Source organism: Balearica regulorum, chromosome 14 (genome assembly GCF_011004875.1).
Source record: "Balearica regulorum gibbericeps isolate bBalReg1 chromosome 14, bBalReg1.pri, whole genome shotgun sequence".
Lineage (NCBI taxonomy): Eukaryota > Metazoa > Chordata > Aves > Gruiformes > Gruidae > Balearica > Balearica regulorum.
Window position 1 is genome coordinate 21,440,702 of NC_046197.1, and position 17,636 is coordinate 21,458,337.

General features: G+C 48.4%; 1 protein-coding gene across 1 annotated transcript in view; it reads right to left on the bottom strand.

Moving 5' to 3' along the window:
* PPP2R2B (protein phosphatase 2 regulatory subunit Bbeta) overlaps nt 1-14,414 on the bottom strand; it is a 101,440-nt gene extending 87,026 nt beyond the window's left edge. The window contains exon 1 of the mRNA XM_075766393.1: nt 14,000-14,414. Within this exon, the coding sequence (XP_075622508.1) occupies nt 14,000-14,120 (121 nt within the window). The 5' untranslated portion in view covers nt 14,121-14,414. The remainder of the gene's footprint in view (nt 1-13,999) is intronic.
* Nucleotides 14,415-17,636: the final 3,222 nt, after the last annotated feature.

Genomic DNA, 17,636 nt, shown 5'->3' on the forward strand with positions numbered 1-17,636 from the left:
TCCCCGCGGGACCGGGGCGCGCACCGGCACCGATACCGGCACCGACACCGCCGCCGCCCGGCAGCCGGCGGGAGCGCACCCGGCCCGGCAGCCGCCGAGACTCGCGGCGGGGCGGAACGGGGCGGAGCGGGGCGGAACGGGACGCCCGTCCCTCGGCGGAGCCGGCAGCAGCGGCTGCGCCTCCGCCCTGCGCCCCCCGGGCCGGCCGCGCCGGGGACCGCTCCGAGCCTGGGGCCGCCCGGCAGCACCGGCCCGGCCGGGGGCAAGGCAGCGGGAGGACACCCGGGGGGATCCGGGGCGCCGAGGGCCGGCGCGGGTCAGCCGTTTCTCAGCGTGCCGCGGCAGACCGTGCCGCGGGTTTCCTACAGCCCGTGCGCGTCAGCCGAGTCCCCCGTGGGCAAACGCGAGGGACGCGCCCCGACCCGCGCACGCTGCAGCCACCCCGACGGAACAAGCCCGAAAAGCCGACCTGCCCGCGGCGCAGAGGGGCCCACGGCAGAGCCCACGCCCGACGGAGGGTTTTTAAACGCGTTTCTGGTTCTGTGCGTGTGCGTACCCTTTCTCTGAGCAAAGGCTTCCGCCAGACCGTAACAGCTCAGCAGAGCTGCTGGGCAGAACTCCAAGCTTGAGGTTTTTCCAGGTTTATTTTTCAATAGGACTTAGAATCATAGAAAGTTTTGCTTGGAAAAGACCTTTAAGATGATCAAGTCCAACCGCTGACCCAGCACTGCCAGGCCCACCACTAAACCGTGTCCCTAAGCACCACATCTTACCCCCGGGGATGGTGACTCCACCTACAGTGACTTGCCACTCTCCTTCAATTTGCGGCTAATAACATCACCCTGGCAAGTTTTCCCGTGCTGCAATAAAACAAGAGGACTTTAAACATGTCAGCGCTTCAGTGATTTCACAGCAGAGTGTGCAGCAATCCTAGAATCCTCCATCAGTCCGTTCAGACACCCAGAGGGGCAAAGGGGTGCAGCCCCTCACCAGCACCTGGGGCAGCTTCTGTTTCTTCCCAGCTTATCCAGTCCTCAGTCCTGTCATTTGGTAACGTAACCTGAACAGAACTAGCACTGCTCTGAGGTGAAAGGTTTAGATGAGAGGGAATAGCTACTCGTGTGGGGAAAAAACCAAAAAAAACAAGCAGTTTGCCTCCATCAAACAAGTAATAGCTCTTTTCCCCCCCCCCCCTTTTTTTTTAAGAGAAAATACACAGCTTCAAAGCCTAGAAACAAAGCTTCAGAAGAAAGCATATGCAACACCCTTAATGAGCTGTGTAAGCAAATGGAATGCAACTCGAATAACCACCTCGCCTAGCAGTGCTAATCTAGATCCAGCATTTCAATTGCATTTTAATTAAAACTTTAAAAACTCCAAACTCAGCAGAATCATCTCCTGCCCACTTATTACAATGAACTCCACGGTCAGGGATTGTCCCATTCTCGGCCTTTCTGCACGGAGAGGGGGTTGCTAAAAAGCAAAACGTAAAAGGTCATACTGGTCCCGGTTCGCTTCACCCGAGATGTATGGCCCCACACAGCACCCTTGTTCCATGTTGATAATCACCAACGTCTGATCAAAGACAACCCCGGGGTCTCGACACGAGTCCCGTGGGATTGCCCACAGCCCATCCAAAGGGAACCAAAGGCAAAACCTGAACGACCTCCTCAATTGTATTTATTCAGATAGCTCAGAAGGGTCCCAGTAGGATATGAAGATTAATTCCTTTCAAACAGCAGCTCAATGTTATGCCCGGGAGAATTTAAAACCAAATTCAATCCCACTCTCTACCCAATAGCTTTGAGAGAATACAAATGAGGTCATGTTTTAGCCTGGGAAATTAGTGCAAATACATATACTTTTGTAATAATAAAAGCTGATCCCCAACTCGGGCCTTGTCTGAACCGAGGAGCTACTAGGCTTTTTTTTTTTCCCCCCAAACCCTACTTCAGCATAGTCATATCATTTATGGCCGTGAACTTACAGTGGTGTAAGATCATGTGAGGGATCATGGCCTCAATATAGAAATGTTTATACTATCAGAGCTTATTTACAGATACAAAGCACTTTTATATTGCATTAAGAGGTTCAGAAATGCCACTGGCTAGAATTAAAAGATTCCACTCCTAACTGATGAGAGCATCGCACACAGCTTAGACCTCTGTCCTTGTTTATACTGACTTTCAGCCTGGCCTGCAATTAGCTCCCGGCTCAGAGCCCAGCGTACACGCAGAGACAGGAACCACTCTTAGGGCGGCAAACCTGCTCCTCCAGCCGAGGCAGCCAGCACAGAGCTCAGCGACAGCAGCTCACAGGGGAGCGGGCAGAGCAGCTCTCCCAGCCTAGGTACGGTTACTATCTGCGGGAAGTTCAGAGAGGTGTTTACACAGAAGATGTGGCAAGGATCTGCAGGGTCCTGGAGGAACCCTGACTGCAGCAGAGCTGAGACAAGAGCAAGGAGCGACCGGCTGCGGGGCAGCTGAGGAAGGCGATGCGGTGCAGCTGGGAGCTGCCGGCGCGGCTAGAAGAGGCTCCCTGCCGCCAGCCCAACGGCCAGCACTGCTTCACCGGCCGGCTGCCTTCTGAGCCAGCCCAAATCAGCCGCGGCCAAAGCGACCTCCCCAACTCGCAGGCTGCATCTGGGCTCTTCTGGAGCCGAGACCACAAAAGGCAGTTTTTAGGTTTCTCCAACATCTGCTTTTTGTTACAGCCTCCTGGGCCCACAGCACTACACGCCTTGGACGGTGGGGTAGGTACCACTTAGAAATACAAGACACGAGATCAGCCCCAGCGTGCCATGAGAGCTCACGTGCCGCGGCAGAGGCTGGCCCTGCACCGGTACGCTGCAACTGGGATTCTCAGAGAGCAGGAGAGGCTGCGGAACGACGGCAGCAGCCACTGGTTTTCCAAGTGCCTGGGCACTGAGCGCTAGAGAGCCAGAGCATGACCCCCCCTCCCGGGGCTGCGAGGTGCCATGCTCCTTCTCCTGGCCCCCTCCCACCACTGGCGCCTCTGGTCGGGCATCCATCCCCTGTGGGCATCCATCCGCCCGCAGCCTGGGCCAGAGGGTCCCCTCCTGCCGGGGCAATCCTCGCTGCTGTAGGTGACAGCGAGCAGGCTTGGGGAGGGATCTCTGCTTCCTCCCTCCCCACCATGGGGAAAGAGCTGGGCTCCCCAGGGCCAGAGTCACCCCTCCTGGGGACACCGAGAGCTGGAGCATGCGACCAGATAACAAAGCACAAAGGAATCATCCAAAGCAATTTCTCCCTCTCATCTTTGACTCTCTGCCCTTTAAAACACCAAATTTAGCATATAATTAAGGAGAGAGACTTCAAGCTGAGTTCTTAACGAAACAATAACATCTTTCAAAGTGGCTTGTACACTTTTTCCCCAATGAAAGTGCTCCGAGAGCATCATCATTCAGAGAAAAAACACCGATCTTACTGTTACTGTATTCTGTGACAAAAAAAATTTATACTGATTGTAATTGCAAGAAGAAAGCTCTGTATCTGACAGCTGAAACAGCCTTCTTCCTCTTTTATAAATTTCTGAAGCTAGTAGAGAGCAAAATAAAACCCTGTAAGTATATATATGCATAATGAAAACATTGTTTTTCCTAAAAGGCCTTAAGTAGACAGAGTAAGAAAAAATGCAAAGGAAATGCAATTAGTGCAGCCAAGGAAAGATACTTCCAGCTCCTGAGTTACCACAGCAAAAATGCAGGTGCACCAACCATCCCTAACGGAGAAAACCAGCCCATCTGCACCACTGACATGCCTAAATCCCAGTGATAACTGAGCCTGGCAGCTGAGAGCAGGGCATCCTGCCATTCTGTGGGCAGCACGCCTGCTATGGGAGCTCCCCCATCCCACCCAGTCAGGAGAAAGTTCATCGTTTCCCGGATTAAAGCAGTGCAGAGGTGTGCCCACGGCTCTCCCTTCTCTCTGGCTGCCGCTCACCTCACGCCTGGGAGGAGCTGGGCAGAGCTCTGTCATTCACCTCCTCAGAGTAAACGGGAATGAATGAAGAGAAGTGGATGTGGCAGAAACAAGGCCTTAAGCTCGCTGGGAGGAAAAATAGTTTTCACATACCGTGCTTCATTTTGACATTATGCCTAGTATTTTGGCTAGGGAATTTGCCTCTTTCCCCTAGCAACAATCCACTTCATGGCCGCACAAAGTTAACCTCATTTACTGCTATGGAAAGAACAGACCAGGCGGTTGGATTCCTGCACATGGGCCAAGTTCTGATAAATGTAAGAACTGAGATTAGAGCAAGTCTGATGTTCTTCGCTAAAAAGCAAGGGTTGATACGGCATTCAGACTGAGAAACTAAAGAACAGCTAAATCAGGAAATGCAATTATTGTAGAAAGCTCAATCTTAACTCAGTGTTCTCCTCCATCAGCCTTAAACTAATGGCCTCTCTTCATGTAATTATAGACTATTAGTTACACCAAACCATATTTGCATACTTACACAGTCTTACCGTACCTCTAATGCACGTACCATTCTGTAGTATTAATGCTGCTTCAAATTTAATTTATGTGGGTTTTACTCCAGGGTAAATCGGGACTTCAGCGAAGCTCCCAACTGCTGGTGCCTGATTAACTCGGGTCAAAGCCGTAGGAATGAATGACTCACCAGAAAAATAAACCCACTTGTGGTCAACACAGCGGGGACAAAACTGACAGGCTGATGGTAAGCGTAAGGGTTATCATAATAACAAAGTCTTCAAAAAAGAGCAAACAGAAAATTGGCTATTGTAGGTTCACTCCAGGCCAAGGATTTTGGCGGTGGGGTCCTGCCATCCTGGGAGCGCTCCGGCAGCCAGCCGAGGGCTTGCTCTGCAAAGCACCGAGCGCAGCCAGAGGAGAGAGTTAGCCAGCAGCCCTGCAGCTGCTCCATTCCACTGACGCTTTAACGTCTGGATCAGGAGCTTTACGACACATTTCAAACACTTCCCAAGCAGACATTCCTTCACTTTGTTAATTGGTCTATTCCACTGATCTACGTGTAGTAAGAGGTAAAACCCGAATGTACTTTCTGTGGTCACCCACAGAGGAATCTGCTGTCTGGAGCATATGAGGAAATACTTATTTTCATTTTTTTTACATGTATCACTCAGATATTCCAAAGGCCAAGGGCTTAGCCTAGAGGTGCCCCTAAGGTAAAGAGCTTAGTTTTAAGGTGCCTCTGGCTGAGCTTTCATGTAAAGACCCCTAAAAAGCTAACCCTCTAGCTTAGGGGCACCTTTGAGCTAAGCATTAAAATCGTCTCAAACATAAGTGATTAAACATCCCAGGCTTCGTGTCACCTCCACTGGAACCTCAAAAATGGTAGGGGAAAGCCGGGGCACAAACTGAGAAATGCAGATAAACAGAGAATTGTTAAAGGCTTCAGAAAAAAACAAAAGATAGTTTCCTCGGGGCTACTTAAACACAGGAATTGCTGCACCCTGTGGTAGCCTTTCTGAGCCAGGGAACTATTCATACAAATACCCTGGGCATTATTATAACTTCAGAATCCTTTATTTTAAAGGAAAGTCACGTTTTGGTTTTTCAAGGACCCTGAATCTTGTGAGTATCAAGCTATTCAGGAAATAATCTGCTTAAAGATAGATTTTATTATTTAGTATATTTTTTCACTAAAAGTATTTAATTTTGAGATAAAAGTCAGTTTCACTAACAGCACCGATTACCTGAGTGGTGCTTGTTGTTTACCTTGCCATTGAGACATTTACAAATAGGGCACTGGACAGCCTGAACACTTAGTATCAATAAATGAAAGGTGAAGGTATTCCTAAAGCAATAGATTAACTTCCTTAGAGTAATCCCATTAAATGAACCCAGATAGCTCCAGGCCCCATATAGAATCACAGAACCCCAGACTGGTTTGGGTGGGCAGGGACCTCCCAGCCCACCCAGTCCCACCCCTGCCATGGGCAGGGACCCCCTCCACTAGCCCAGGTTGCCCAAAGCCCCATCCAACCTGGCCTTGAACACTGCCAGGGAGCCAGGGGCAGCCACAGCTTCTCTGGGCACCCTGTGCCAGGGCCTCAGCACCCTCACAGGGAAGGATTTCTGCCTCACATCCCATCTCCATCTCCCCTCCTGCAGCTTCAGGACATTCCCCTTGGCCTGTCCCTCCCTGCCCTTGTCACCAGCCCCTCTCCAGCTTTCAAACATACCAAAGCAAACGCTGTATGACATTTTCTAGCTTAGTCTTTGCTGAAATACCGATACCAAATAGAGAGCACAGGATCCATGTTTGTATTTGCATATGTTTGTACGAACTTGAACAAGGAGCAGAGCCCATGCACACCTGAGTACAAGGACATGTGAGGACTTGTCACGTCCTGCAGGCAAGTCCGGCAGCCTCCAGCAGCATCACAGTGCTGACTCACTCAGCAACAGGCTCCTAACGGGCAGTTGTGCTTTTTGCACGACTTCCACTGCCCATAGAGGCAATGAAGCCAAATCTGAGATGCCCCAGGGTCACGGGGACACAGGAGCTACTTAACAGAAGACAGAGGAGTTGCTGTGATTTATCAAGTAGCAGAGATCAGAATTAGTACGTGCCCTCCCTTGCTCTCTGCATGTGCAGTCTGTAATTTGGAAGCACACGTAATTTCTGAAGATCAATTGTTCTGTTGACTTTCTGTTTAAACTCCCCGCAGGACAGACCTAAACTGCTGGTGGGAGGAGAGCTCTCTGCTGCTGACCGAGCTCCCGGCGCGTTTGTGGCTGGTACGGCAGCACCACCACACTGGGACCGGGCTGACAGGCACAGGTCACCCCGGCATCCCCTCGAGAGAACGCCAGCAGGCTCTGCCCTCTCTCGGGGGATGACAAGGGCTTTCTGTACCCGGCGGCAGGGTGGAGCGGGGCTGCACCGTGGGATGGTGCCCACCCTCGCTGCAGACAGTCACTGCCCTGTGTCTCTGCTGCAGCTGCAGCTCAGGCAGAGCCCCCCGGACACGGGTGCCAGCCATTCTTCAACGGACTTGAAAGAAACATTCATTTTCAACTGCGTAATATTTATCCCATTGATTTTTTTGAAAAAATCTATTTATTAAACTGCCTTTTCATTTCTTTTCCTCTGCTCAGCAATACAGCTGCTCTGTGCTCAGCGCAGCTCCCCAGGGCAGCCGTGCAGCACAGACAGCTGCACGCCCAGGCCAGGCCGTGCTCGCACCAGCACCGAAGGTGTGAGCAGCGTTACCAGGGCAGCTGCCACCAGTTAGCGGCACTGCCAGCACAACACACGGAGCACCCACGGAGGCCCTTCCAAGGCAGATAACCTCCCTCCCTGCCAGCGGCTCCGCTGACAACACAGGAGGGTCCCAGCGCGAAGGCTGCACAGCTCCTGCCCGCCCAGCCCTTCTGCAGCCCCAAGCGTGTCCCTGGGAGCCCAGCCTGCACGGGCACCGCCAGGCTCTGCTCCCACCGGGAAACCTGGAACAGCTCCACCGACTGCCTGCAACCGCAGCAGATGGACGTACCCGCAGAGCCGACCCAGCCACATCAGAGAGAATCCCTTGTCCTGGACATGCTCTTTAATCAATCTTACCATACATGTTAACACTCAAAGGCACACTGAGGATTGAAAATTCTCCCCAGAGGAAAAGAAAGTAGGGAAAACAACTACAGCTTGGCTTTAAAATAAAGTTTTCAGGAGGGTGGAGGTGAGGAAGCCTGACAACTTAACCCTGAAACCTTCATTTTGCATGGTCTAGGGCGTTACCTGACATAGCCATGACCAACTGTCTTCAGCAATAAGAAACTCAACTTCAACCAGAATTCCTCTACTGTGTGTAGAAAACACATCGCAGTGGAGGACACAGATGCACTAAAGAGCACAAGCTGAGTTTAAGTTAACAGCACATTGGCCCAAAGGTCATACAGACACAACAGATCAGCAGGCTGCCCATACAGTAAACATACAAAACACATTCTCTACTAAGGATGGATGATTTTTAGTTACAGTATCAGCTCCCTTCCTGGCTATCTCTATGATGGCAAAATAAAAGGGCTCAGGAAGAGTAATAAGAGGTTCAGAAAGCTTCATTTGTGGACAGGCTCAGACAGGGAATTTAACTGAAGGAGGCTAGATACATCACCATGATAAAGCCAATTGCTGGGCAATTCTTCTGCAGGCTGTGTAGTGGAGACTGAGAATCATTTTAACTTGCGGATAGTTTTGTTAGAGATAAATGAACACAAACCATGAAGACAGCTCAGCACTAGAACTGATTACCAGCAAGGATAGCAATTTGTCATCCTTTGAGGACTGAGATGCATTTGATAAGAACCTGTTAAGTATCTGCTTTAGTAGAGCCTGCTGCAAACAGAAAGGTGATCTGAGACCTCCCTAGCTCTTACCAGCCCTCCAGCCACTCACCACTTCTGACTGTATGCTTCCATGCTAACTGTAATCATTATCACTTAGAATCACTTAATTGTCACTTAAATCTTGGGAGAAGCAATGTGGCATGATGGTTTCCTCCTGTATATCTCCTCCCATTCAAAAAATCTCAAGTTGATTTATTAATTAATTTATTGCTAAATTAGAAGAGCCTAGAGACCAGCTGGATGGGAGTAAAATTCCAGACCAAATCTGGCATGGATGAAGATCTTTTATAAGAATCCCAGTACTATGTCAATACTAAATACAGTTAATCCCGCTAGATGACTCCCAAGGGACTTTTCAATGCTGGTTTTGTTATTCCTTCCAAAATGCCACCAAGATGTCTACCCATATTTTCTTCCAGCCTTGACCCAAAGCTTCGATTTTGGAGGAATGTGTGCAATCCCAGACTGCTGTGCCAGCAGTCCTGCTGAGCACAGACTGGAACAGATGAAATACCAACAATACTATCTCCCAGGGTTCCCAGCAGAAGTACCAGATGCACAGCCAGGAGGGCAGCGAGTACAGCCACGATAACGTAATAAAGACAGTCGAGATGTTAACTAATGTAACTAACGAGACTCAGACCCAGATCATAGTCTGTGGTAATTGTACAGCCAGCCCTTTGTTTTCCACGTCCGCAGCTGCGATTCAAACCTTCCCGTGCTCCCCCCACTTGTTGTTCTCCAGCATGAGTCACACTTGAGCAGTATTCCTCCTGTCACATCTGCCCCGGGCAGCAGCTAGGATGAAGTGTGCCAGGGTTTCAAAGCCCCTCGTTCCCAGCAGCGGCTCCTCGCTGTTCGTATCACAGCGCAGACCTGTTGTACCCATCGCCTGCCATCTCAGTTTTGGGTACGCTGGACGTAGGAAGTTTTCTTTTATTTCTATGTTTTCCATTTCCCAAGCAAACAGAAATCTATCCACAGTACAGCGTGAACTGTTTTTTCCCCATGAGAAAGAAAACCAGCCAGCATCAGAATTCCACACCAATGATTACAAAGCTTGTGCTTGGCCAGCTACTGCTCATAACACACTACCGCCGTAACTTTCTATAAGCTACTGATTTAGTCATTCTCAGTTATTTGCATGAATAAAGGAACGAGCTGCAGAGTAATACCAAGCTCCTGTTGACTCTTCAAAGCAAGAAATATCAAGACTTGTTGGTGCAAAACAAACAGTTTATTGCTCGTAGCAGTACTGCTTGAGCCTACTCACAGCAAAGACTGACCTCCAAACCTTCGGTGTGACTCGTGCTCAGCGGACAATTTCTTTTGGTCCTTTGCAAAAGTACACGGAAGTATAAAAGCAGTGCTAACGTTTCTTATTACATTTTTATGGTGATTAGACTTAATAAAATAGCACAAAACCTATAGCATACATTTAGTTTAAACCTAGCTTGAAAGTAGCAGTGCTGCTTTGACATATACCTCCTAAATGTGTTTTCATTGTATTGTCCAGATTTTTAGCACTGGCGTATCAAATGTGCATCATTATTTTTCTGTTACAATTAATAAATTGTATCTAGACCTTAGCAGTAAATTCAGATATTGTATAAAGTATTTAATATTAAATACAGATTAATATTTTAATAATTCCTATTGATTGCAATGTTAGTGAGTGAACTGAAAGACACGTTTGTATTGTTCGTGGGTTTGTATCTGCACCAAACTAACCTATCGCACAGAGATCCCACAACCGCAGCAATGAACGGCGACACTTAGTGTGAAATACAAAGCGATTCAAGACCTTCAGCCTAACTCAATGTCAACCAAAGCTGGAAAAATTTGGAAGTTACTGAAAGTGTATTCAAGTTGTTTGCCTGTCAAATTAATAATGAAGTTAAAGATTTCCTAAGTACAATAACAAATATTAAGGATAGCAAATAACTAGTACATGTCTCAATATCAATTAAAGTATCCAAAATAATTAATACTTCTGCAGAACAACATTTAAAACTCCGTTCAGAAAAGTGCACAAAAATACATTTCTGTTTAAATTCTGGAAGAAAAATACATGCATGACTCAAAGTTTGGCGATTGTATGACCTCAGAGAACTCATTTCCCACCTTTGTGCTTGCTTCCTCATCTGCAGGAAAGGATATTGTTTTCTTAATTCAAAGGGTTTTTTTCTGAAGGTTACTTAGCTGAGGATTTAAATGATCTTTTGACATCCTTGAGTTGAACATGTTGCAGAAAAAAATAATAAATGTTTGACTTTAAAAAAACAGGCAGTTATTTTGATCAGTATATACGTATTCATTCTGAAGCGTTTTATTTTGTAAACATACATCCCAAGTTTGCCAGCTGCTGCAGCCTGTCTATCCACAGTTCTCAGCAAACCTGATACTAATGCATACATACTTCTGTTAAGGCACCAGTCCCTCTGCCATTTAATCCTTTTTCAGCAAATAATAAATGATAAAAAGCCCACAGTGCACATTCCACATCAGAAGATATATTTGGATCAATTTTCAGTGCACATAGCACTGCGAGAACAAGGCAAACCCAAATACCTGGTTTGCATCTTAAGTAATGGATCAAGAAATGCTTTTGTACAGCAATATTCCTCATTCAAATACAGTTCAGGAGTAGCAATCAGGGTCCAAAGGATAGTATTGTGGGCTCAAATTCTGTCAAACTGCTATTATTCAACCAAGCTATGGGCATACCTTTAAGGTCAATGGGACACAACAAGCGTTCCTATGCACTGCTGAGCAGGACTGTATTCAAACACGGAACATTAACCCCACATCTGAACGTGTCACTGAGCTGTGCTATTAGCATCACAGACTGGTTTGGGTTGGAAGGGACCTTAAAGACCATCTAGTTCCATGCCCTGCCATGGGCAGGGACACCCTCCGCTAGCCCAGGTTGCCCAAAGCCCCATCCAACCTGGCCTTGAACACTTCCAGGGATGGGGCGTGTTCATTAAGGTGCAAGTAGTCAATATTTTCAAAAGATCCCAAAACATTCATGCTATACTATACTGAACCTTAAGCCACACGCCTTGGTACGAGGAGGACTGGCATTTCAGGACAACAATGAGCATCAGGAGTGCGATGGCAATAACAGGTCACACCAGAGAAGCCAGCATGCCACCTGCTCAGCCACACCACGTCCACCACCTACGGCACTTCACTTGCACCAGCTTTCTCCAGATGCACCCTCTCCTTCCCGTTCATTACCATAATCCTGCACCGCCACAGTAACGATAACGATGCTGGACCATATCCATGGGCACTGCCACTCAAGGACTGTAACTTCACAGCAAAACAGAGCAGAACAAGAAACCACTCTGTGAAGAAATAAATGGGAGCTCAGCTGCAACTCTCTAAACCCATTTCATAGGCAGTGCCAGAAGAGGATAAACAAGTGTACTTGAATTTCAGGTTTATTACAGCTCTGTGCACAGTCGTTGCTCTCTGTTCCAGGCTCTTTGCTGACCTAGATTTCTTGTTTGCAACTCTGAGAATTTGGGATGAATGAAGAAGAGAATTATTACAGCAAGATAACAGAATACATTGGGACTTCAGGTCTCCGTCTGGATGGAGCCAGGCTCAGAAAGGTCTTTGGAGGAACACCTTCGTCAGGAAGGGGTGAGTACAGAGGGCGCTCCAGGGGCAGGAAGGAGTTTCTCCTCTGGTTAAGAGGGACACCTCTGCCAGGCTGAGGGAGGAGAGGAGCCTTTCCTGTGCCTTCTGTCTGTCTGCAGAGTAAGGCTGACAGACTGGCCAGCATCCGACTGAATCTGGTCCCTGAGGCATGGCAGCTTCACCCTGTGAACAGCTCTGCCCATTTGTGCGTCTGCAATCACGAAAGCGAGCCAGAGATACCAAAGCACAACTCCATCACTCAAAACATGGAGGTACGAGCACTAGATCCTGCTCCTGCTGCACACTGTATATTGAGGGTTCTTGTAGGCTACATTGGCCTTTTTAGCCACTCTGAGAGGACTGAGGCAGGAGTCAGGCTCTTACCTGGGTTCTCTTCTCAGTTCCGCCAGTGATTTAGCCTGTAACAGAGTCGTTTAAATTCTCCAGGTCTCAGTTTCACCCCAAGTTAATGATACGCATCTGATAATTGGTCTGAGAAACAGTTCGGTACAGGTTTCATTCTTTATATATTATTTGTGATGAAGAAAGATAGATAGCACACTGGTGCGGCATTCTTTCTTGAATTCAGTTGGTTTTTTTCTCTCGGTAATCTCATATGACCTCTCCTAAAACAGCGAGGTCTGCTTCTCCATTGAGTTACTTATTCCAGTAGAACAATCCAAAAGTTACTTATTCAGAATATCTTAAGAAGCTGTGCCTTTGGACAAAGTCAAAATGAAAACAAAAGAGATCTTCAAAGACATTTTCAAAGAACGACCTCCAGAGTTAGTCTGAGTTATCTACTGAGATAACATTATCTGCATAGAACTTCAGAGAAAATAAAATTTTAAAAAAGTCCATACTGTCTGCTTGGACTAAAATATAGCATCTTAAGCAGATACAATAATTTAGCCTGTACTGTCATCATCTACTGCCCAGTCCTTCCTGCTCGACCCTTCCACTCCGTTATCTTCAGCCTTACGCCATTCTTGGTCAAAGGCATCAGGAGCCGAGGCAAGGTTCTCCCCACAGTGCTTCTTTTTAACTAGATACAATCAGTGGGCAGAGACTGAAGCCAATCATCTCAAAAAACAGCCGTAAACGTGCATCCCTGCACGTTTGTGTTTGCCTGGACTTTGCCACTGCTCAGGGATGGGGCTGGTAATTGAGCCTGTGCTCACAGACTCACTTTAGGTGAATGAGCGTGTCAAAGCTGGGTGACAGGAAGGGTGGTTTTCCTCACCAACGATGGCAGGGCGCATGAGGAAAACCGCTGTGGTTCCACACAGGGGAGTAGCAACGGTGTGAAATTTTGATCCCGCAGAGCTGTTTGGATAACTGCAGACGATTCACAAAACTGCCTGACAGTTCGCGCACGGCTAATGCACATGCAGTCCTATCACACGGCACTATATAAATCAGCATGAACAAGCACTCTCTATGGGAGAAGTCCCACTGAAGTCTCAGCAAACACAGACCTGACACTTTGCATTCCTACCCAGAAAATACAACATTCAACCACTGCTGCAAACATTTCGTTTATCCTAAATAGCTGCAGAGCTGTTTTGCCGAGACCCAAAGCCAGGCTTTACTGAATGAGGGAAAGGGCACCGGTAACCAAACACAGGAAGCGCTAGATATGATTTTTTTTTTCATTTTCTTGGGAATATACAGATGAATTAAAGGCCACATTTACAAACTACATAAACCTGAAAAACGTGCAGCACCATAACTAGAAAGTCTTCCTTAAGCCGGTCCTGCTGCTTGCTTATTTGCACAGTCAGCGCAGAGTTAACAGCAAACCAAGAGATACTGACAGGAATAAACAAAGTCATGTTCTGCTAAGCCTTCAGACGCCCTCCGAGCCTCCTTCCTGCCTGCTCAGCCGCTCCCCGGGATGAGCGCGGAGCCGGCCCGGAGCGCTCCCCGGGATGACCGCGGAGCCGGCCCGGAGCGCTCCCCCGCCCTCCCGCCCGCCCTCCCGCGGCGCGTACCTTCCGCGTGGCAGCTGGCGGAGAGGATGGCGCTGGGCGGTCTGAAGATGTACGGCAGATAGCGCGAGAAGCATTTCATCTTCCAAACCCGTAGGTTTTTAAAAAAGGAAAATAAAACCATACAAAGCTAAAAAAAAAAAAAAAACCCACCCCAAAACAGTAAAAAATTAAAGAAGAAAACAACGCAACCCCTCCTCAATCCATGAGGGTTTCCCGGTGCCCGGGCAGCCTACATGGCAGGGGCGGCGGGGGCTCGCTGCTGCGGCTGCCTGGCTGCCAGAGCCGGCCGGCCGGCCCCCATGCTGCCGCCCCGGCCCCGGCGGCAGAGCGGAGCGGAGCGCTCCGGCCCGGCCGGCACCGCCGCTGCATCGGCTGAGGCGCGGCCGGGATTGCTGACTAAGCCCGTCCTGCCTGCGAACACACCCCCGGAGCACCGCGCCTCGGCCGCCCGTCCTCGCAGGGAGGCGCAGACCCAGCGCCCAGCAGCGGCCCGGGGCGCCGGGAGGGAGGGCAGGACGGACGGCGGGACGGAGGGCAGGACGGACGGAGGCTCCCGGCGCCCCAGCCCGCTCGGCTCCGTGGCAGCCGCGGCGTTCCGCAGCGGTTCGGCCGCCCTGCCGGTCCCGGCCCCAGGGGCCCCGCGGTCCTCCCTCGGCGGGAGGGAAAGCCGGCAGCCAGGCAGCGGCCTGCGGGGGGCCGTGTCCCCAGGTTAGAAAAGCAAGAGTTTGAGGTAAGGTACGGCTGGAAGCTCTGTTGCTCTCCCAGTGCAAAACCAAACCACGGCCTAACAGTTCCTGCACTGAGATTTCTAAGGTACCACTGCTGTTACTGATGAGCGGTGTTGCCTCTGTGGGTCGGAGCAGCTGGAATGGCTGCACAGCTCCGCTCTCAGCCCTCATGCGTTCAGAGAGCATTTTTAGACCAGGGGTAACCAAAAGACACCAGAGAGGCACCTACAGACCACAGCAGGTTATTAAACCATAGAATGAAAACACATTTTGCCATATTACAGACTCTTCTGAGGCAGTGCTCTTAATTCAGACTCTGCAATACCCAGTTGAACCTGCAGCATTTAAGAAGTAGAACAGATCTAGATCAATACTTCTAACGCTTTTTCAATTGCGACCCACTCTTTAAGGCAGAAACCTCACAGCTAAGTGCACTCCAAACTCACTCTGCACAGCCTGCTCAGGTGCACATAACAGAAAACACAGCATCAAGAGGGCAGGCTGGAAGGAAATAACGTGATAAGCTGCTGATGCTCACACCCTCTGCTTTTCTGCTATTTAATTACTCTATGGACAAGTTTTTTGTTTAAGATCAAACCACTCACCATTCTCGCCTGCTGTTGCTGCCTCATGCAGAGCACTGGGTCATTTTGCTGTTTGGTTTCATCATCTGGCTGCAATCTTTATAATTTTGCTGTCATTGGCAGATGACAGCATGATTGCATTTACACAAAAGAGATGCAAAGCACCTGTGCCAGCGAAGAGAGAAGCTTTTCATTTCACCTCAGTATCTTTCTCTTTGTTCAACATGTCTCTCTGGATGTGGAAAAAAAAAAATTCCAGGTTTGGGCTGCAAGCAATGCAAAGCCTTCCTGCTTAGAGATGATGGCTCACTCTGATTGCATCACACAGAAGTGAAGGCTGGCGATTAAGTACTATTGTGTACCTCAAGTCCATCCCAGGAAACAAGGTATGAAATAAAGAGACAGTATTTGATAAAGCACTCTTCATGGAAAGTCACTTTATGTCTTCATGTGTGACTCACGCAATGAGATTATTTAATATACTAGCCTGGAAATGTAAATGACTGTCTCCAAAGCAAACACTGCTGTTTAACTGCACCCAGAAACTACACTCAGGTTTACTTGAGAAAGCAATGAATGTCATCTCCAGTTGAAATTACAGGGGAAAGTTAGGTGCAGTATGCATAATTAAACCACATCACAGACGTGAAAACTGCAATTACATCTCTCTAATGATCGCAGCAGCTCAGTTACCACTTTTGTAAGAGTGCACAACAAACCTGGAAGAGAATGTGAATTTCCAAGCAGCTAGTTGAACTAATATTCTGGAACCTTTAGAGAAGAGTAGGATCACCCCCAAGTTAGGCCAGCTGGGAAACAGCTCTGGAGAAAGCATTCACCTTCCACAAAGGAAAAGAGAGTGTATTACTGTTCTAGTTACGACCTTTCCTTTCTCAGCACGCAGCTGACGCTGTGCATGTGCAGGTGTGTATCATGAGAGGAGGGCAGCACACACTGTGCTACCTGAGGATGGCATCTTCAGAGCCATGCTGCTGTACCATGGACATGGTCATCCACTGCACGCAGACCGACCTGCGCGTTCTCCAGCGTGGATCTCCACACCAAACAACATCCCACTGCAACCCAGATCCTCACAATCACAGCACTGGGCTTGTGTAACTCACTCTGGTAGCAGAGAGCTGGAAGTTTATCCCACCACTGGACCTGAACAGATGAACTGAACTGAGCTGTTGACCCGCTGCTGTTCCAGGGAGGGAGAGGAAAACTGACTGCTCCAAGACCGGTCCAAGTCCCGCAGCTGTGCAAACTCAGCTCTCTTTGGTCCTGTGCTTAAGAGCCCAGAAAGAGATTTGCCCCAGTTCTGCTTACAAGATCATCCCTATGACTTCATGACAAGGACTGTATTTCCTCCTAAACCCCTTCAGGCCTTTTAACTATTTTAATGGCATCCCTGTAGGCTCTGTGTCTGTCTGCATCACCTCCTTAAGGAGGTAGATATAGATGACAGAGAGTCAGAGGCCATGCAAGCCTCTGGAATAAATATGATCCACACAGAGCTGTGCAGTGACTTGCTTTAGGTTTACCCGGGAACTCAGTCAGCTTGAAACAGAAGCCGATCTGAGACCTACCTGTAGGACTGAAATCTGCAAATACTGTGCCTCTCTTCCACCATGTGTATGGATGTAATAGATTCCATTGTACATAACAGAAAAAATATTTTTTCTATTTAAAAATAGATATGAGCATTCCCTAAGAAACAGATTAATTCTACCTCATTAAAATCATGTACAAAAACCCCACAACCCACTAATTTATCTTTATTGTGGCTTGGATCTATTTAAATATTTATACTCAGTTTTTATGTTCCATTAACAAACTGAGTTTCACTTTACATGCAAAAAATCGGCATATATATTTGAGCTTAATTAGCAAGCACCACAAAAAGGAAACCAACATGTAAGAACACAAACCAGGCTCTGAGCCAGCTTGGTGAGCCTGCAGACCATCACTCAACATGGAAATCTTTGATTTGGAGTTACTGGTTACACATTTGGATGATGTGGCAAACACAGGCGTGTGCAAGCGGATGTGATAACAATCTCAGACCTACTGGAAATGACTGTTGGTCATGGAGCTTGCTAGGATCTGGTAACATTCCAACTGCAAAATATTCCAGACACCAGGCAGAACGTCTGACTCCATTAGGACATTACTATGTATGTGATATTCCTCCATTTGATATGGTTTACACCTGACTAATTTAATATGACCAGGATTTAAATGCTGAGTGCCTGGATTGCTAGTCAAGCACACCGCCCCCACGCAGGGCAGCCCCAAATCTCATGAGGCTGCCCTTGCCCTCCT